The 20,865-nt window shown below is 39.9% G+C and overlaps 2 protein-coding genes across 3 annotated transcripts; both read left to right on the forward strand.

Moving 5' to 3' along the window:
• Positions 1-141: 141 nt before the first annotated feature.
• Positions 142-11,164, forward strand: LOC103712245 (conserved oligomeric Golgi complex subunit 7). Its single transcript, XM_008798724.3, has 10 exons — positions 142-566; positions 1,669-1,758; positions 1,879-1,998; positions 2,100-2,201; positions 2,329-2,576; positions 6,465-6,610; positions 7,215-7,413; positions 7,534-8,203; positions 10,054-10,386; positions 10,679-11,164. Exons 1-10 carry the CDS (start codon positions 279-281, stop codon positions 10,955-10,957), a joined length of 2,475 nt encoding a protein of 824 aa, XP_008796946.2. The 5' UTR covers positions 142-278; the 3' UTR covers positions 10,958-11,164.
• A 3,575-nt stretch (positions 11,165-14,739) lies between these two features.
• Positions 14,740-19,956, forward strand: LOC103712244 (polyubiquitin-like). 2 transcript variants are annotated; one of them, XM_008798723.4, is made up of 2 exons: positions 14,740-14,776; positions 18,365-19,956. In XM_008798723.4, exon 2 carries the CDS (start codon positions 18,365-18,367, stop codon positions 19,748-19,750), a length of 1,386 nt encoding a protein of 461 aa, XP_008796945.2. In that variant the 5' UTR covers positions 14,740-14,776; the 3' UTR covers positions 19,751-19,956. The 2 variants fall into 2 exon arrangements, with proteins under 2 accessions (XP_008796945.2, XP_038970765.1); XM_039114837.1 differs by lacking the exon at positions 14,740-14,776 and adding an exon at positions 15,380-15,618.
• Positions 19,957-20,865: the final 909 nt, after the last annotated feature.

Below are 20,865 nucleotides of genomic sequence, written 5' to 3' on the forward strand. Positions count from 1 at the left end.
TTGTATATTTCATGATGTATTGTATTATATAAGATTAAATCATGTTATTATGTAGAAATAATAGAATTAATGTAACTAGTATCGGTTTTTTTTTTTTTGGGGGGGGGGGGGGGGGGGGGGGGGGGGGGGGGAGGATGGGTGTGAATTTTCAACCAAGAGCCTGTAAGTCGTTTGCCGTCTTTATATGACGCTGGCTATGTGGCCGGATCCATCCATTTCGCTCCATCCTCGGGCTTCCTTCTTTCAGTTAAAGTAGATCAGTCGAAAGAGGAAGAGCGATGGTGGTGTTGGATCTGGGGGAGTTCTCGGAGGAGGGGTTCGATCCGAAGCGATGGATCAACGCGGCGCTGGACTCGCGGCACCCGCAGGATCCCCTCGACCGCTTCCTCTCCGATCTCGAGGAGAACCTCCGTGCCGCCTCCGAGAAGATCGCCGACGCCCTCGAGCGCGAGAGCGCCGACGCCCTCCGCCGCGTCCCCCTCGCCTGCCGTGACGTCGTCCGCCTCCGCGACGACGCCCTCGCCCTCCGCTCCGTCATCTCCTCCATCCTCCTCAAGCTCAAGAAGGTACCCCCTTCCTTTCTTGCTGTCCTAACCGAATGCGGTCAATTCTTTTTAGTCTCTTAAAATCATAAAAATTGGCAGCCGAATTTCAAATTCCAATTACGTTTCTCAAACCCAAATAAATTCTGTTAATTTGTGTGGGTATTTTGGAAATTTGACTCTTTGATGAGTTCTGCTTCGATTTTGTTCTTACTTGGTTCGATTTATCTCTAGAGTACTTAGATACCGTATATGTTTGCTAGTATTTTGTCGGGAAAGTTCAGTTTTTTAACATAAATGTCAATCGATCTATAGCTGCTGCCTCGACAAAATGGATGCCGTGAAGTGATGAATGCAATTCCTTGGTCAAAAGCTGATTTTGATAGCTTAATTGAGATTCATAATTTGTTTAATTTCATTTATTTGTGTTAGGTCCAAATTTTGGTTTGTTTTTGGATAATTTCGGATTTAAGTAGTGGTTTTTGATTTTTTTTTTTTTTTTAATTAGTCTTGTTTGGTTCTATCTACTGCATGGTGACATGTTGACACAATATTTACATTTGGGAGAGCTAGATTGTAGTGTAAATGAGATTTAATGGTAGACCAAGGGCACATTAGCTGGATCTATAGGTGGTATTGTTAGAACTGACTCTCTGAAGCAGAAATACTATTTTTTGCTTAAAATGTTAAGTTGTCAGCTTCAATGGATTCTTATAATTTGTATGGTTTTCCATGGAAATATAAATTCTACATATGCTGGTATGTAAAATCTGGTCGGAGTCCAGTTATAGCTTAAATGGAATTTACTGGCAAGCCAGGGGTACATTTGCAGCTTTCATTAGAATTGATGTTATGAAGTTGTTGAAGTAATTTCAGTGAAGGCAGGTATATGTACACTCATGTAATTCTGTAATTAAAATCTTCAATTTATATCTTAATAGGTTATATAATTTATTGGATTTTCCAATAATTCAACTTGATCTGGCTACAATTTTATACATAACTTGTGCTGGAGTTTTTTTTCTTTATATTTGTTTTCGGTTGGAGGGGGGAGAGTTTGGTTGTTGATAACTAGAGGACTATCTCTGCAAAGTTTGATTGTAGCTTAAGTGGACTTTGATGGCAGGCTGAGGGCACATCTGCAGAATCTATAGCTGCTCTTGCTAAAATTGATACTGTCAAACAACGAATGGAAGCAGCATACGAGACATTGCAGGTACGAGCTATGTTAGTTACTTAACTTGGGTGCAAGAAGAATAAGCAATTCGGTTATTCAAATACCGGTGGTACAGAGTTGTTAATTAGCATTCATTTTAACTTCCTTGTGGAAATACAGGATGCAGCAGGTTTGACTCAGTTGAGTGCAAGTGTCGAGGATGTTTTTGCAAGCGGAGATCTTCCACGGGCTGCAGAAACCTTGGCCAACATGAGGCATTGCTTATCAGCTGTTGGAGAGGTAACTGTCCTTTTCCCTTTTGCATATTCTGTGCTACTGTCAAACTGAAGATACTTCTTCGTTAAATTATGTTCGTTGGAAAAAAAAATCTGTATGTGCAGGTTGCAGAATTTGCTAATGTGAGAAAGCAGCTCGAAGTATTAGAAGACAGGCTAGAAGAAATGGTCCAACCTCGTCTGTCAGATGCTCTTTCAAATCGAAAGGTTTTTGTTCGCTTTCTCAGATCAATTTTATGTGCTCGAACTACTTAATTTCTCTAGAACATTTGTTTATTCTTGCTTCCGCAGCATCATGGCTCACATTTAGCTGTCTTTGCACTATTATCTCAAGGTCGATCACGTTCAAGATTTACGGCGAATACTTATTCGTATTGGGAGGTTCAAGTCATTAGAGCTGCATTATACCAAAATGCACATCAAACCTTTAAAGATACTTTGGGAAGACTTTGACTCAAGACAGCGAACTAGAAAGCTCGAGATGGAAAAACATGGTGATAACTCAACCTCCGTTTCTTTCTCTAGCTGGTTACCGAGTTTCTATGATGAGGTTCTACTTTACCTTGAACAAGAATGGAAGTGGTACGTTGGTTATTCTCCTTTCACTCTTTTACTTTGTGAAATTGCAGTATTTGCTATTGGAATTTATTATATGTCATGTGCCAACAATTTCAAGTGATATGCATGTTATGCACTATGGATGGCAAAACCCAGTTCTAGGAGGTAATTTAAGTGATTTTTTGGTTAGCTAAAATTATTTGAAATTAATGTTTGAACTTTAATGAACAACAAAAATTAACATCTCTTCTAGGAATTCTTTTTCTGATTGTTGACATCAGTGATTTCTGGTATTTAAACTAAAATAGATAAAGACTGGGGTTGCTCTCTTAAAATTCAGTTGATTTTTTGGATGCCTAACCAAGATTGTTTAGTGAATGACATCGTTTACTAAATCAAAAATCAGGAAAGAGTTCTCTTTAACTGTCCTACATCTGTTTGGTATTATAGCTTCTGTTAGGCCTTGTTTCAATCAATTGAGGTTGATCTCATAAGTTTGAAGAAAAACAAAGGCAAGCAGTCATATCATTGCATAAATGGAGAAAAGGTACACTCAAATAGACAAAAATTCAACATGCATCAAGAAGCATGGTAGTAAACAAGACGTGCCGTTACATTTCAAACCACAATGTTTTTCTTTTTTCCTTTTTCAAGAATGAGCATGTGAGCTTGTATGTGATAGCAGTACTAACAAGAGCTTGACATCAAGATCTTGTAGAAGAGTTGGATTGAAGTTTAAAAAGCATCCTAGTTTGTATCTCATATGTTCACTTGATGATACTTCTGTGGCATTAGCTTCTTACTGCTGGGGTTTTTTTCCCATCATGCAAAAATTCTTCTTAGCAGCATCAATGATGCAAAGAAAGAACTCTTCTTAATAAAGTCTTTTTTGGGAGAAAACCTTAATAAAGTCAATAGATGGTAAACTTATTCAAGATGTTTACATGGATAAAGATTGTGATCAAATAAACAAGGTCAAGCTACCATTAATGGCAGATTTGCTACCTTTTAAAATGCTGTAATATTAAATTGAAAGAACCATAGAAGTAGTGTTGGCGCTCTAACATGAAAATTCTCTTCATAGGAGTATGGATAGTGTGATTGCATATAGGTTCATGCCAAATCATGCAAAGTGTTGGTATTAAGATCTTAAATGCCATGTGCCTTTGTCATGCCGACTTTAAATTGGCACACGAGCCATGCCTTGCCATGTCAGTGCCTGGAAAACATAGCACACATGCACTTGCACAAGCGTATGCCACTGCCACTAAGGCATTGGCAGAAAATGTTGCAGTCCATGAAAGCCAGCAAGGTTGGCACTATAATGCTAGGTTGGTATGGCTCGGTGTAGTAAGCGTACAATATTCCATGTCAAGCCCTGACCAATGTAAGCATCATCCATAAAATCAGACCTATCTTTCCTTTTGACATCAATGAAGGTGCATTTTATGTCACATGTATTATAAATCTTAGTAACCAATAGCAAGTCATGGTACATGTATTCTAAATTTTAGCTACCTATAGCAGGGGCAGTTATGGGAGTGGGGAAGGCGATTTCTTAAAAAAAAAAAAATCAAAATAAGAAGCAATTAGGAATTGGGCGAGGGAGGAAGTTTCCTGAGAGGTTTCAAAGTGGATATGACACAATAATAGAAGTTTCTTCCAAATAAGTTTGAAAGCGACATGGAATACTGTTTAATTTGGCTATAAATGGCTGTTAGTTCATTATCTTGTTGTGCTACAGAAGATCTTAACCTTTCAATTTTCTGTGGTAAAAAAAATCCTCCTGCATTTTGCTTGAATTTGCAAATACCCTCCTAAATATCTAATTGTTGTAATGTCAATTCTACATTTTTCGGATTGTTGCAATGTTGCCCACCCTCCTCCCAATTTAGGTCAGAGCTCACCGACTGTTCCTACGTGGCAAGTGATGTAGAGTAGTCTGAAATGGATCTTTTCTTTTATTTTTTAAATGGAGACAGAACGATGTGGAAACTTAGTGATGATGTTGTGGGTGTTGACTATTCTCAGCACCTTGACCTTGTGCTCCCTCTCGCGTTGGCGTGCGTCTATGCGAAGCCCCGATTCCCGACGCACAACCCGCTGGAGACCACGGTTATGGGCGGCCCATCTCCATTCTCATGCTCCTCGCTATCCACATTGTCTCTTTTCTCTCTTCGTTGCCTCCCCCACTCAGCCCAATGCCCGTCACTACCGCCAACCTCGTCTGCCTTGAGTCCCCCACCTAAAAGCTCGAGGGCGCCTCCTCAATGCACTTCTCCGCCTCTTCATCCTCTCCCTGTACCACCTTGCCCTCATCCTTGATGCCCCCACTTGCCTCCTCCTCTTCTACGGCATCGTTGCTTTCCTCTCCCCCACGACCCCCTCCGCATCCTTGCCGACCTCGCCTTCTCCTAGAATGATGGTTTCCTAGGATAAGAGACTTGAAACCAACGTCTATGGTTGAGCAATGGGGGCACGAATTCCTCCGCCATCAAGTTCAACTTCGAGAGGAGCTCCTCCAAATCCCTCATCTTAAACCCTTTCAGAGGATGGGGAGGCCGCTGGCTGGCCCTGCCATCCGGACCATCGGCAGGCGGGTATCCATATACTTGTGGCTGTCCGACTTCGGCTCTCCGCCAACGTCGAAATCACTACTAGAGGACTTGCATTTACCCCAAGATCAATGCTACCCATGTTCTCAACAATGGCCATGATTGGTCTTCAACACCGATGTTTTCTTTCTTTTCTTTCCCTCTTCGCAGTCGCTATTTAGAGAGAGCAGAGGAAAAGAAGGGAGAAGAGGGGTAAGAATAGTTGCATCTAAGAATTGGGTGGTAGGCGCACCAGTGGGATCCCTGCACGCCGGTTTTAAAGGGAGAAGGATCTTGGTTCATGGACAAGAGAAGGGGGGTTTTTGGATCGTAGATGGCAAGGGAAGGTTTCTAGGATAAGAGAGGTATGAGACACATGGGTCGATGGTTTCTAGCTAAGAAAGACTTGAAACCGGGTAGTGCAGCTGGTGGAGGGCACGAGTGCTGGAAAAACTTCTCCTCCTACTCAGATCGATCTTGAAGGTTGGCTTCTAGAATTGGCCACAATAAGCATTGTTGCTGCTAAGGCCCGCATGTTGGGTCTCCCTCATCGTGAAAATTGAGAATCTTGATGAGGAGAGGTCCCCTTTGATGGCATCATTTGGAGCATCTACAAGAGGCCCCACATCTGCTAGGACTAGGAGGAGGAGGAGTCATTCTTCTTCCCCTTCTTCTCTTTCTTCGCCTTTGTCAGGTATAGAGTTGCTTGACACGACGAGGGGCATTAGGCTTCCTCCCTTTGGATCTCTTTCTCTTTTGCGAGAATTAGGATTTTTGAAATCCTAGGTTTTGGGGAAGTCAAGAAGAGAGGTTCGTCCATGTCAGATTCCATCTTTAAAAAAAAAGAAAATCACATCATATAACTATCTCCACAGTACCTGCTACATAGGCACCGCCGGCGAGCTGTAACCCAAATTGGGAGGAGGGTGGGCAACATTGCAACAATCCGAAAAATGCAGGGTTGACATGACAACAATTAGACATGTAGGGGGGTATTTGCAAATTCATGTAAGATGTAAGGGGATACTATTTTGCCCTTTTTTTTTCAAACATTTCTCTTGTTATGATAAATTCAAGGTATATTTTTTACAGGTTGAGATTCTATTTTGGATGTTTTTATATATGTTTCTGCTGCTACCGCTACAATCACACACATACACAAAGTTATTCAATTTCGGACATCATGAACATCCAACAATTTTGTGACAAGGAACTCATTTGTAGTTTCTTCTTACTCCCATCTTGAAGTATGCTTAAACACAAAATAATCATCACCTGCTGCTGTTAATGCTAGCTCTAACTGGGATTATACTTGCAGGTGCATGAATGCTTTACCTGATGATTACAAGTCTCTGGTTCCAAAACTACTGATTGACACCATGTCTGAATTGGGTGCCAGTTTTGTTTCTTGTGTCAATCTTGCAACTGCAGATGTTGTTCCTGAAACCAGAGCATTGACAAAAGGTTATATTATCAAAAGTCATCTTTTTGAACGATGATAGTCTGAGATCACGCTCTTCGTTTAGTTTGTGGCAGTACTTTTTCTTATTCCATATGTTGCTAATTCATTCCCCTGTTCATGGTTCATGCATAGATTAGCCTGACCACTTCTGTTATTTTTTGTTCTGTTCCACCGAGATTCTTATCCCATATTAGATTCTTTTCATTTATAAAACAAGATCTACTCTTATGGACAGTTACATAGTGTCAAGTGCCAAGTTGAACTGACAAGTTGAACCTCATATTGCATTGTCTTTTATTTTTTTAAAATTATTTATTGAGAGAGAAGAAAGAAGGGATAACCATAATGGTACTAGGAGGTTCGACCTATGTATATTGATGATGCATGATGCAGCTTAATCTGGTGGCTAGTGGAGCTTGACCTACAGTAGGAGGCTAGTTGCATAGTAATTCCATGCCCAAATTCCATCTCTGGAATCTGTATACCTCGGAATGCTTTTGTCTTTTATGCCCTTGTCAATCTACATACTGACACTGACCTTGATATATTAATTTTTTTCCTATTTTAATTTATGCTATCAACTTGTAATTTTATCTCCAAATGCAGGCATATTGGACATCTTGTCTGGAGACATACCAAAAGGTACTAAGGTACAAAACAAGCATCTTGAGGCACTAATTGAATTGCATAACATGACGAGCTCTTTTGCAAGGAATATTCAACACTTATTTTCAGATACTGATATTCAAGTTCTACTGAGTACCCTAAAGGCTGTTTTTTCTCCTTATGAAACATTTAAGTCGAGGTGCGTACTTTAGGCTTTGTAAGAGTTACTGTGGTACCTTGATTTATTGGTATAAAGCTATGTAATCAACCAATAACTACCAGATAATAACTTAGCAGTACAAACTTGTTGGTTGTCTAGGTATGGTCAGATGGAGCGTGCTATTCTTTCTTCTGAGATCACGGGGATAGACATCCGTGGAGCTGTTGCCCGTGGTGTGGGCGCACAGGGTATAGAACTCAGCGAAACTGTTCGGAGGATGGAGGAATCTATCCCCCAAGTCATAGTGTTCCTTGAAGCAGCTGTTGAAAGATGCATTAGTTTTACTGGTGGTTCTGAAGCTGATGAACTTATAGTGGCCCTTGATGAGATCATGCTACAATACATTTCAAATCTGCAAGATACCCTGAAGTCACTTAGATCTGTATGCGGAGTGGATAATACCATACAAGGTGATGGTCCAAAGAAGGATGCAGGATTGGACAAAAGGGAAGGAACGCGCATAGCGGATATGGTTTCTGAAGAGGAGGAGTGGTCTATTGTCCAAGGTGCTTTGCAAATTCTTACTGTTGCTGATTGCCTAACCAGCAGAGCATCAGTTTTTGAAGCTTCTTTAAGGGCTACTCTGGCTAGAATTGGGACGAGTTTATCTCTTTCAGTGTTTGGTTCAAATTTGGACCAATCCCATGCAGTCGTTGATGATGAGAGTGGGGAAGCCACTCTTCCAGGAAGGGCAGCGCTAGATGTGGCAGCTTTGCGTCTTACTGATGCTCCTGAGAAAGCTAGGAAGCTTTTTAATCTCCTAGAACAGGTATAAGTTACTTTTCTCCGACAATTATTTGCTGTTCGTGTTCTGGGTTTTGCTATCAAATGGAAGCTTTTATCTATTTTCTCTCGCAATTCAGCTGTCAATTTTAGTGAAAACAGCATCCAAAAAACACTTAAATGTTGCCATCTGCTATTGACCTAAAATCATGGTTTCAAGTATTGGTCCATGCTGGTCCAATCCAGCTGGCACATATCATGTCAGGCCAGTCTCAGCATCCAACACTGGGTTGCCACAGCATCTACTCTGGTCACTTTTTTTTTTCGAATTGAAAAATGGATGCTGGCACATCTCATATCAGGCCAGTCTCAGCTTCCAACATTGGGTTGCCACAGCGTCTATTGAAGTCACTTTTTTTTAATTGAAGAAGTTAGCTCTTTCTTGTTGCTACAGCATCTATTCAAGTCTTTTTTTTTTTTGAAAAATGGGTTTTAAATTGAAGAAGGTATTTTAGCTCTTTCTTGTTGCTACAGCATCTATTCAAGTCACTTTTTATCTTCTTCTTCACGGTTTCAAATATTGGCCCATGCTGGTCCATCCAACTGGCACATATCATGTCAGGCTAGTCTCAGCATCCAACCTGGGTTGTCATAGCATCTATTCAAGTCCCTTATTTTTGTTTTTCAAATGGAAGAAGGGATTTTAGCTCTTTCTTGTTGTCACAGCATCTTTTCAAGTCACTTTTTCTTTAATTGAAAGAAGGGTTTAATTGAAGAAGGATTTTTAGCTCTTTCTTGTCGCCACAGCATCTATTCAAGTCAATTTTGTTTGTTAACTGAAAAAAGGGATTTTAGCTCCTCCTCCTCCATCATCTTCTTCAGACCATCTGGCATATGGGTGCTCCACTGAGCTAGACATGCATAGCATTTCGGGCCATCAAATCGGACAGAAAATTGTGGTGTCATTAGATGATGGGGCATAGTGAGCCTCCTTAAAATTTGTGTCAAGAAACATGATACTCCAACCTCCATATATGGTATGCTACAGTTAATGTGGTTGCATGTCTTGTTTCTTTAGGGATGATGGGATCTCCAACCTTTACTTCTATTGCTGTCCTTCCCATCCCTTCAGTAATGTGGAGTGCAGCTTGCCATGTTATGGTTAGAGAGCTATTGCCTTGGTATGCTATCTATGCTATCTAGGAATAGCTCAATGGGGTACGATTGCATCCCTTGGGGATCCATTTGGTTTTCTAGACATGATATTATGGAATATATTGTTATGCAGTATTTTTGGAATGAAGCATCATTAAATACAAAATCTGTATAGTATAATCTACCCAATACATGAGAAAGCTATAGCATCTGAAACAGATTGCAGTCCACTAATTTCCATCACAAAGCACATCCTAAGCCTGGCCATGTTTCTTGACATGATTTATCAGCAAAAAAACTTATTCTGTTGCATGGAGACAATCTTTTCATAATAGCAGATGTAAAGGAAGGGGCATATCTTGCTGAGTGAAACATATAATTCTGCGACTGCAGTTGTGCACAAGTCTGGAAGAGTCAGCTAATTATGACATGTTTAAGAAACATGTTTGAGGCATTTAATATTAGTAATATGAATTGTAGAGTCTGGACAGTATAAAAGCTGAAATTGCTGTATCAGATGACTCTTTTTTATATACTATCACATCACATAGAATTATACAGTGAACACATATTGCTTCTAATGACATATTCTTTAGCTTGCAACATGGAAAAACTGTCTTTGCCTGTATGTTCTCTTTTTACTTCCATCTGTCATTTGTGTGTTTCTCTTTCTCTAAAAAAATGCAAAACAATTCTTTTTAGACTATTCTTCAACTGTAAGTTTCCTTCACTGTTCTGCAGTCAAAAGATCCACGGTTCCATGCGCTTCCTCTTACATCACAAAGAGTGGCAGCATTTTCAGACACAGTAAATGAGCTTGTTTATGACGTTCTTATATCAAAAGTACGACAACGTTTGAATGATGTATCTCGGATGCCAATTTGGTCTTCTGTGGAGGAACCAAGTGCTCTTCCCCTCCCAAGTTTTAGTGCCTACCCACAAGCTTATGTGACCAGCGTTGGGGAATATCTTCTTACTTTACCCCAACAACTGGAGCCATTGGCTGAGGGCATTTCTAGCAGTGAGGCTGGCACTGAAGAGGCCCAGTTTTTTGCTACCGAATGGATGTTTAAGGTAATAAAAAAATTCAATCTGTGGTTCTTCTTAACATTCTGTCCAATGAACTTGGTTTTGGCATTTGAAATATATGCACCATTGGTAAAAATGGATATTCTTGGAATATTGGTTTGTATAATTGTATGATCTGTTGCCTTTTCTTTTATCTGTTCCCTATTTTCCATATTTTTTGAGCAAGGAGCTATATCACCCAATTCACAGATGTACGTTATTATTCTTGTTGCTGCTGCTTTTTGTCGTATGGTTCTTATTATTATTTTCATTTTTTTCTTCTTTCTATGATGTGTAGGTAGCTGAGGGTGCAACTGCTCTTTTCATGGAGCAGCTACGGGGAATTCAGTATATCACTGACCGAGGTGCACAACAGCTCTCAGCTGATATAGAGTATTTGAGCAATGTTCTCTCAGCACTCTCAATGCCCATCCCTGCATTCTTGACAACATTCCACACCTGCCTCTCAACTCCAAGAGACCAGATTCGTGACCTCCTCAAATCAGATGGAAACCAGCTTGACCTCCCAACTGCCCATCTGGTGTGCAAGATTCGCCGCATTGCTTTAGATCAATGAAAAGGGGGGGAAATTTGTGTTATTTCAGCTTGTGCTATTTTTTCTGTCATCTAGATTGTTCTTTGATCCTGAAAGAATGTGCTTTGTAAATGTTCACTGTATTTCATGCTATATCCTTTGAATTTCACTTAGGACAGCAAAATTTTCTACGGACATACAAATATATATTCATTTTTGGCTAGGAGAGAGGCTCAAATTACCTATAAATTTTCCTTTCTCGCTTGACTACCATTTGTTCTGTTCAAATTTAAACAAAGGTTGATATTAGCAATGAGGTGAAAGTGCGGACTGCTGAATAAGCCTAGGGTTGCTGCTGCTACCGCAAGAGATAAATTTGCAGCTTCCCCTTGGAAAGTGAGAGCTTATTTCCCTTGCTATCTCATAGAAAGGCAAAATTAATGATTGCTGATTTCTTTTTTTCTTTATTAATAGTTGCTGTTTTTGTAAATCTTCATACATTTCCTTTGCCATTGCACATACGCTTGCTTGCATGCATTCTCTTATGATTAATGTTGACACAGATATGTATAAGAAGTGAAAAGAGAAAATCTACTGCACCATTGGTCCAGTCGACCTGAAAGTGTTGATGGAGATCCAAGAGAACAAGTTTAAACTCCTGTGATCAACTTCTTATGTGTTGACCACAAATAATGACTGCTGCTCGGAAGTGCTGCACTTCTAGAGCAATTTCAACAGTGATTATGAAGATGAAAGGTTGAGAAACTTTGTAAAGGCTAATGACCTCTGACAGCAAAAGCTGATTGCGAACCGCTGCAGCCATACTCCACCCTCCTATAATGGCCTTCACATCCAATTCATAGTTATGGGTTGAGGGTTGATGCTCCACCCTCAAACAACTGTGGTTATGAGTTTTATATCTGGGCTGGTGTAAATGTTTCTATGTTCATTTCCTTATGCACCAATCTTAGGGCATTTGGTTTTATGCAATTTTATCTCTAGCGCTAACCTACTCTGTGAACAAAGTTTTAAAACAGCAACTAAATTTCACCCATAGCACCATATAAATTTCTTTTTGGGATAAGAAGGTAGGATGGAAATCACCCAATTAGGATCCAAGAAGAGAACAACCCATAAGCGGAATCTAACCTACATCACTGTGAAAGGAAATAATGGCTGATTAGGCTCCTTTGTCAATATTTTATATATGTCACCTGTAATCAGGAGGAGAATAATCAATTGGTCTTGGTCCCTCCTTTCAGATTGGACACTTGACTACCTTGCAACGTGTAGACTATGCGATCCTTTTTTTACCTCAAGCTCATTCTACTTGAGTTCCAAACTAGCTTCGACCGTCAAGGTGGAATTCTCAAAGAGCACATTGGTCTATATGGATTTTGATGATTAGCAAGCAAGAGGAATTAGCTGTAATCAAAATTTGCTGTCTTAGTACCGAACCCCGTATTGGTGCTATACGAACACAATATCATTACTGTACGATATTGAATTTTTTTGGCGTACCGACATTCGGTATATCATCCATACCGAATATTTGTACCGAACCGGTACATACATCTTGTACTTTTCGGTTCGGGCCAATATGATATACTTTAGCTGCAATACTCAACCGTACGACCAGCAACTTCCTCATCATCTATCTCGAGGTTCCACTCTCACCTGACTCCTTAATAAATTGGTGGAAGAATCACCCTGCTCAACTCCATGCTGTCGATCCTTCCAGTTTATTATATGTCTATATTTCTCCCTTCCTTCTTAGCTTACCTTCGTATTGGCAAGATCGGAAAATACTTCTTTGGAAAGGATTCCCCTATGACTTCAACATTCTCGGCCCTCGGCCCTGGTAAACTGAAATATTTTTTGCAAGTCAGAACATTTTGGAGGCTTGGTGTAATCAATCTGTCACATATAAATAAAATACGAGACGCTTCTCTCTCTCTCTCTCTCTCTCGCTCGCTCTCACTCTCTATTTTTGTTCTCTTCTCTCGTGCAAATCAATAAGTGATGGATGATTTCAGACATTGGTTCTATAGGCAATAATGGTCTCCCTTTGTATTAGAATGCCCTGGTTCTATAGTTTCATAAGTTTCTTAGACGTTGGTTGCCGATTTCAGACTTTGGTTAATGTGACATGAAGCCAGTAATTGTTATTCTTTAATATGAATGTTGGTTTTGTGAACTAGTGCTCTCTCTGTCTCAGAGTATTATAGGTTGAGTATTATATCAAGAGTATTCACTTATTCCATAAAGATGAGCTATTCCTTGAATCCCCATGTTAAGATTCAAAAAAAATAAGAAAGACCATGCCTTCTGTACCCTAGCAATTGAGTCTTTAGGATGGATCAGTAATTTCGTAGAAGACAATCCGTTGATAATTCTGTTCTTATGGCTCAGATTTAATAATTTAAATTTCAATAGTGATAAGGAGATAAGTGGAGGGCAGCTTGAGATAGAGTCTAGCTTTCATGCGCAGCATTACAATAACAAACATGTAAAATTACTCTCATTTTTTTTAAAATTAAATTTAAATTGATATTTTTATGTGCTAGTAGATTTTTTTTGTATAAATAGAGGCTATTCTTTACGTTTATGTGCTAGGTATATCTAAATTGCAAAGGGTTGAGTATGAAATTACATTTTTCCGACCTACTAAAATCTACATTAGGTTCAGGCTCGCGCTTTTTTTTTTTCACTAGTAAGATCTAATTAGAGCTTGCCATGGTTTCTCCAAAATTGGATCCATATTTTATCTAGGACTAATATTTAGACATGCCCAATGCACGTTTTAGAGAAGGAAGAGGAGAAAGTGAGTAATAAAGTCCAATCTATTCACCAGTGGGATCTCATAGTCTAATCAATTGAGAGCCAAATTAGATAAATAGATAGAATTCAATTTGCTTGAGAATTTTATGAAGAAAATATGATTTAATTGGGAAAAAAAATAAGGTAGTTAAGGATGGGAAAGCATGAATTACTTAAAATATGTCTGGTGTATTCTCTAAATAAAAATTGAGTGACAAAATTAGAAAAATATTTTCTAATTTTAAAACTGTCATTTTTACATATAGTCCAAGATTAGAGATCAGCTCAAAAAATCCAAACCCATCCTAAACATGTGGGATATAAATTTAGACGTCCAACCCAATACATCATTTGGGTCCAACAAGTCGGGTCAAAATATCACACCGACCCAAAACCGCCAGCCTAATTTGACCAGCTACAGGAATGGGTGGGAGCCGGCAACGGATTTCCTTAACTGGGAGCGAAGAATACGGCATTGATTACGTAGAAAAGAACGAAAGTCTTCGTCTCGAAGGAAAAAAATCTTCTCCAGGATAGGACTCGCTCCCACCACCCGTTCTCCTCCGGCCCACCCCTTATAAATAGAGACCGGACTCTCGGCCTAGAGCTGATCACGGGTCTTTTGGCCCGCCCAGCCCGATCCGAATTTTTTCGGGCTTGGGCATTAAAAAAAGGCCCATGGGTCGGGCCTGGGCAAGAAAAGCAGCCCGACCAAAAAAATCGGGCCGGGCCTGGTCGGGCCATTCTGGCCTATTTCTAGATTCCAAACAAAGAAAAAATCGGGCTTGTCGGGTCGGGCCTATCGGGTCGGGCCGGGCTAGACGGGCGTAGAACCATTTTTATAAAGTCGGGTCGGGCCTGGACAAAAATTTAAGCCCGACAGTCGGGCCGGGCCGGGCCTGGGCATAGCCATCGGGCCTAATTTCTGCTGTAGAGCCCGGCCCGAGCCGAGTTTTGATCAGCTCTACCTCGGCCCCCTTCTCCATCCAGGAAGGCGCTTCTTTTCGTTCCTCCTTCGATCTCTCCCCCACCTCTCTCAAGGTATTTCTCATCTCTTTTACGTATAGCTTTTTACTATTATGATTTTGTAGTGGATTTAGGGTTTGGATCGTGGTGTTAATCCTTAGGATCAATTTGAGATTCTTTTTTTGGAGGGGTTTATTTGAACGGTTCTTTGATCTATATGTGTTTGATGCTACTGGATTACGTTTTTTTAGCGATCTTTGAAGAAAGATAATGGTCAGGACTGCATTTCAAAGTCCAGCCAAAGAAAAAAATGGGCATAAAATTTTGTAAAAATATATTATCTTTTCCATGCTTCTTTCTACTAGAAGGGCTAGGGGGGTTGTGGTATTTCATTTTTAGCAATGGAAGAACATAATATCACTTACTAAAAAACAAAAACAAAAAGCCCCACATCAACATACAAACAACTGAATGAAACCAGCAATATCTAATAAAGCTTTACTACCCAGTATAATATTGAAATATTAGTAAAAACTAGAGCCCACACCGCCAACCTGGACTGCAACTCCTTGGCCCACTCTTCTCCATATTTTATCCGGGATCAGCTGCCTCCAAAACCTAATCCAACCAAATACGTCATATGGGTCCAAAACCCGCCTCTCTAGCTCGACTCAACCAGGAAACCGGTGGGAGGGATCTGGCCTCGGATTTCCTTGAAACTGCGGCGAAGAATACGTAGAGCTGGAGCGGTCGCAACCAAGGAAAGGAAAAGGATAGGATCCTTCCACCCACCACCCGTTCTCTCTCCCCGGCCCTATAAATAGAGACAGGACCCTTGGCCTTCTTTTCCATCTACAAAAGCGAATTCTTCTCGTTCTCCTTCGATTCTCTTCCGTCTCCTCCCCGGCTCTCTCAAGGTATTTCTCGTCTCTTTTTCGTATGAGTCTTATGGATTGATCAGTTAGGTCTTTTTTTTTTAATTATTCCCTTTGGTCTGGATCTATTTGATGCTAATTGGATTATTGTTTTGATCGATCTTTGGGGGAAAAGATGGTTGCATGTTGGCCTCTTTTTGCTGTTGATTCGATTTTATGTTTTTGGGTTTGTGATCTGAATCTAGGGCGATTATTAGTATGGTTCGTGGTGTTTTGGGATGTAGGGTTTGGATAATTTATTATTCCTAGGATCAGTCCTTTTTTTTCTTCTTGTTTGGGGGCGTGTGTGTTTGGGAGGGAGGGGAGTTTTCTGGGCGGTTCTTTGCTCTGTGTTTTTGTTATTATTGGCGCATGGATTTTGGATAGATCTTTGAGGAAATTGTTGGCTAATGTTATTCCTTTTAGCCTTTTATTCATATGTATGATGTTATGATCATGAACTGATTGAATCTAGGGTTTTGATTATCATATAAATCCTAGGGCCATGATTGTATCTTTGGGTTTTATATCATCTTCTGATCCGAGTATTGGTTGATTTCCTTTTTTGAACAGTTCTTTGATCTATACAACCTTGATGCGATTGGCTCATAATATGATCGGTATTTGAATGAAGGATGATGGATTGTTATTCTGTATTCTTTATACTTATTTTTTTTGTTTTCTGGTTCATGAGCTGATTGAATCTAAGTTTTCAGTCGTCCAATTGTTTTTTTGGTTATTTTGTTTGCTTGTGGCTTATAGATCTATCATCACGTCATGAGTTTCATTCTACTTGTCACCATGACTAGGATATTTTTGCAGCATAAGCGTATGTATAGGTTTCTTTAATTGGCTCTAATTTTATTTTCTTTCTCTTATATGGATATAATGCTCTCTGCTTATGTTTCAATCGGTTTTTGGAGTCAAGATTTGTTGGTAGTGTAAGTCTGATCATTGAGTCTAATCTTTGTCTTCTTCTATTTTCATTTCTATTTCCATTCTTTGATTTTTATCAAACCTATCTTTTACTAATAATAGTGGACAACCACTTTATTGATAGTGGTAGATATCTATATGTTTTCTAGCGAACCTGAGGTTTGATACATTGTGCTTACCATTTAAGAGATTTATCCTTTTTATTTTTATACGGTGCTCGTTTTCGGATTAAATCTTGACTGATAGGGTTTGTAACTATATCTAATGTTCATTCACTTGGTATCTTTTTGATGGATTGATAATCATTATTTGTAGATATCATATTATTTTTTGGCAATACTTTTGAAGGATGTTAAACAGAGTATTTTATATAGTTGATCAATTAATATGCTTATTATTTAACATTACTTTTATATGCACAATTCATCATGTTTGTCAATTCTGTCCTTTTCATGCTTTGTGTGTTGATTAATGCTTGAAGATTCCAAGGTTGCAATCAAGTGTTGGTGATGTAATTCTGTTTATTACTTGTCACTTTGTCGTATTACTATTATCTAATTTGTGTCCCAATGCTAAACTTGTACATGTCCAAAAGATCTCAATCTTACATTTTCATCCCTTTCTGGGCATATACTGTTTGATTAGCCTTCTGCTGAGGTTTTTATATTCATATATCTTCGTAATGCCCATTGGCAAGCGGAACCGATTTAGAACCAAGATCTCAGGTTATGATGAAACACTGAAGTTTCTATCCTTTTTTACAGTTTAGATGATCTATTTGTCTTGATAGATTAGCTGATATATATAACACCAGAAATATCAGGGCACTGACAGTATATAGTAACAAGGAGACTAGCTAGAAGCTATTTATGCATTTAATATGTAGGGGATAAGTCTCTGGAACAATGAATAGCAAGATAATAATTTATATTGACACATACTTGTATCTTGGCCTGAAAGAAAACCATGGCCAACATCAGCCCAAAAAAGGGGAAAAAGATTCCCAGGACACCTGTTAATTCTTATATTTAGGTTGGCATCATTTTTGTAATATTACTTTAGAACTCATTGTTGTTGTTCAATGAACTGCATGATGACCTTGCTAGATTTTTTAAGCTAAAAGCTCCATATTTTATATTTTAATATCAGAAACAACCGATCAGGAAAAAAATGACTGTCCACCAAAAAATAAAAAATAATAAAAAAAACATGCAAATTTTATGTTGTTTCTTATAGATCATAGGTTCTTCTTCCTTTTACATGTCACCTTGCAGTCAATGTTTATTTTCTATTCTTGGTTGTTTTATGAAATTACTACAGAATCAGCTATCAGAAGTAGTGTTTCTAACTTCATTATAGTTTTTATTTTTCTCTTGTTTATGTAAACTAGGGCTTGTCCTAGTGGTTATACCCCTTTTCTTAGCATCAAGGGTTTTGATTTTGAGTATTGGATGATGCATCTCCAAGAATTTGGACTTGGATAGAGTTAAAGTATGGGGCTGTGTTCCTTCCTCTCTCAGAATTGGGGGGAAACCTTAACTCTTTTTTTATGCTCTAGTTTTCAATGTTTGTTACAGTATTTTGCATATGATGCAAACTATTATTTTAGAGCAAAGTTTTAAAGGACTAATGCATAAATTGTTCTTGTTGAAATATGATCTTGGCAGAAGAAAGATTAGATATATGATTGTACGTCTTCTAGTAGATATTTACTTTGTTGTTTTGTTTAATCAAGATAGTGGTTATTTTAATGTCACATTGACTGGTTGCTTCGAGCCTTATTTTAATGCCCTCCTTTCCTTTTTCCCTACAGATGCAGATCTTTGTTAAGACTCTCACAGGCAAGACCATCACCCTTGAAGTTGAGAGCTCGGACACAATTGATAATGTTAAGGCCAAAATCCAGGATAAGGAGGGCATTCCCCCTGACCAGCAGAGGCTCATATTTGCTGGCAAACAACTTGAGGATGGTCGCACTTTAGCTGACTACAATATCCAGAAAGAGTCAACTCTCCACCTTGTCCTGCGGCTCAGGGGTGGCATGCAGATCTTTGTGAAGACCCTTACTGGCAAGACCATCACCCTGGAAGTTGAGAGCTCGGACACGATTGATAATGTGAAGGCTAAGATTCAGGACAAGGAGGGCATTCCCCCGGACCAGCAGAGGCTCATCTTTGCTGGCAAGCAACTTGAGGATGGCCGCACTTTGGCTGACTACAATATTCAGAAAGAGTCAACTCTTCACCTTGTCCTGCGGCTCAGGGGTGGTATGCAGATTTTTGTGAAGACCCTTACTGGCAAGACCATCACCCTGGAAGTTGAGAGCTCCGACACGATTGATAATGTGAAGGCTAAGATTCAGGACAAGGAGGGCATTCCCCCGGACCAGCAGAGGCTCATCTTTGCTGGCAAACAACTTGAGGATGGCCGCACTTTGGCTGATTACAACATCCAAAAAGAGTCAACACTTCACCTTGTCCTGCGGCTCAGGGGTGGTATGCAGATTTTTGTGAAGACCCTTACTGGCAAGACCATCACCCTGGAAGTTGAGAGCTCTGACACGATTGATAATGTGAAGGCTAAGATTCAAGACAAGGAGGGCATTCCCCCGGACCAGCAGAGGCTCATCTTTGCTGGCAAACAACTTGAGGATGGCCGCACTTTGGCTGATTACAACATCCAGAAAGAGTCAACGCTTCACCTTGTCCTTCGGCTCAGAGGTGGCATGCAGATCTTTGTGAAGACCCTCACTGGCAAGACCATCACTCTGGAAGTTGAGAGCTCCGACACGATTGATAATGTGAAGGCTAAGATTCAGGACAAGGAGGGCATTCCCCCGGATCAGCAGAGGCTCATCTTTGCTGGTAAACAGCTGGAGGATGGGCGCACGCTGGCGGACTATAACATTCAAAAGGAATCTACTCTTCATTTGGTCCTCCGGCTTCGGGGTGGGATGCAGATATTTGTGAAGACCCTCACTGGGAAGACAATCACTCTGGAAGTGGAGAGCTCAGACACCATCGATAATGTCAAGGCCAAGATCCAAGACAAAGAAGGGATCCCTCCTGATCAGCAGAGGCTCATTTTTGCTGGGAAGCAGCTTGAGGATGGGCGTACCCTGGCAGACTATAACATCCAGAAGGAATCCACTCTCCATCTTGTCCTGCGTCTTCGTGGTGGTGCTGCTGCTGATGAGTAAGGGGTTTTCAGGGTCTGAACAAGTTTCACTTCTAGTATGCTGTGTCCTTTATATCAATAATTGTCTGGTTGTATATGGATGCTCTATCCTGTCTTCGTTCTGTTGGTTTTAGACTTATGTGTTTGAAGTTTGGTTTGTGTGTTATTCGAACTTGGTGGTTTAGTTCTCTCTGGAACAATTATAGTTACTATTCGTTTGATGGTTTATATCGTACTTTGTGTGATGCAAAAGTTGTTTTTATTTTCTAGATTCCTGTGTCAGGTAAGTTTTGAAGTATGGTGATACCATACGGGCAACTTGCTTGATATCTATATATTGCTTGAAGAATCGAGTACTGCTACTTGCCATTCAACCGGCCGTAGAGCTCTCATGTAAATGAGTTGCCATGAGAGCTTTGAGTGTCTTATTTATTTTGATGAGAATTGAAGAGCATTGTCAAGGATATTTGTGTCTCTTGGCGTTCTTCATCCTAGAATGGAGATGGAGAAACTTTTCAAAACATGCTCAACCCGCAGGTGCTGATGCTACTTGCAGCAATCGCATGGCCATCATGCTGAGACCAATAGTCTCTTTAGTCGCCCATCCCATGTCTTTCTGTCAAACAACTGAATTTTCAGCAGGATAGCCTAAGTTCGGTCCTATTAAATGAAAGATTCTGCTTCTGTTCTCAGTTTCCACTGTTCTTCTGATGAAGTGAGTCAAAAATTCCAGCTGGCTCATGCCTCGTGAGTGGCACGCTTGCTGGCACATTCAAGAAGATGCATAGATTCCGTCTGAAGTTGATGAAGCAGGAGCAAAATGTTGAAGAATCTACAGAGTTCTCATTTTACAATGACCTTCAGTCTAACTTCTGGCATTCAAAAGAAGTCTCAGAGCAATTAGCAGGGATGGTGAGGATTGGCTGCTAAAATACATTGCATCTGCATAGAATTTTTTTTCTGAAACTTAAAAGTTTACGGCAAGCAATGTTGCATTGGCCTCTTATTCAGAGGCGGTCAATTTCCACTCTACCAGGTCCCGATAAGTTTGCTTGGGCAGTCCATCTCAGAGTCTGCTGTTCAAAGAAGAGTTGCTTTATTTTGTTTCGAGCAGCAGCTTCTTCAACCCGCTGAAAA

This window comes from Phoenix dactylifera, chromosome 17 (assembly GCF_009389715.1).
Source record: "Phoenix dactylifera cultivar Barhee BC4 chromosome 17, palm_55x_up_171113_PBpolish2nd_filt_p, whole genome shotgun sequence".
In the NCBI taxonomy this organism is placed as follows: domain Eukaryota; kingdom Viridiplantae; phylum Streptophyta; class Magnoliopsida; order Arecales; family Arecaceae; genus Phoenix; species Phoenix dactylifera.

Excerpts from the sequence above, each read along its gene's own strand:
- LOC103712245 (XM_008798724.3), top strand. The coding sequence starts at position 279 with ATGGTGGTGTTGGATCTGGGGGAGTTCTCGGAGGAGGGGTTCGATCCG. Across the intron at positions 6,611-7,214 it reads AACCAGAGCATTGACAAAAG|GCATATTGGACATCTTGTCT; the intron begins GTTATATTATCA and ends CTCCAAATGCAG. Across the intron at positions 7,414-7,533 it reads TATGAAACATTTAAGTCGAG|GTATGGTCAGATGGAGCGTG; the intron begins GTGCGTACTTTA and ends TTGGTTGTCTAG.
- LOC103712244 (XM_008798723.4), top strand. The coding sequence starts at position 18,365 with ATGCAGATCTTTGTTAAGACTCTCACAGGCAAGACCATCACCCTTGAA.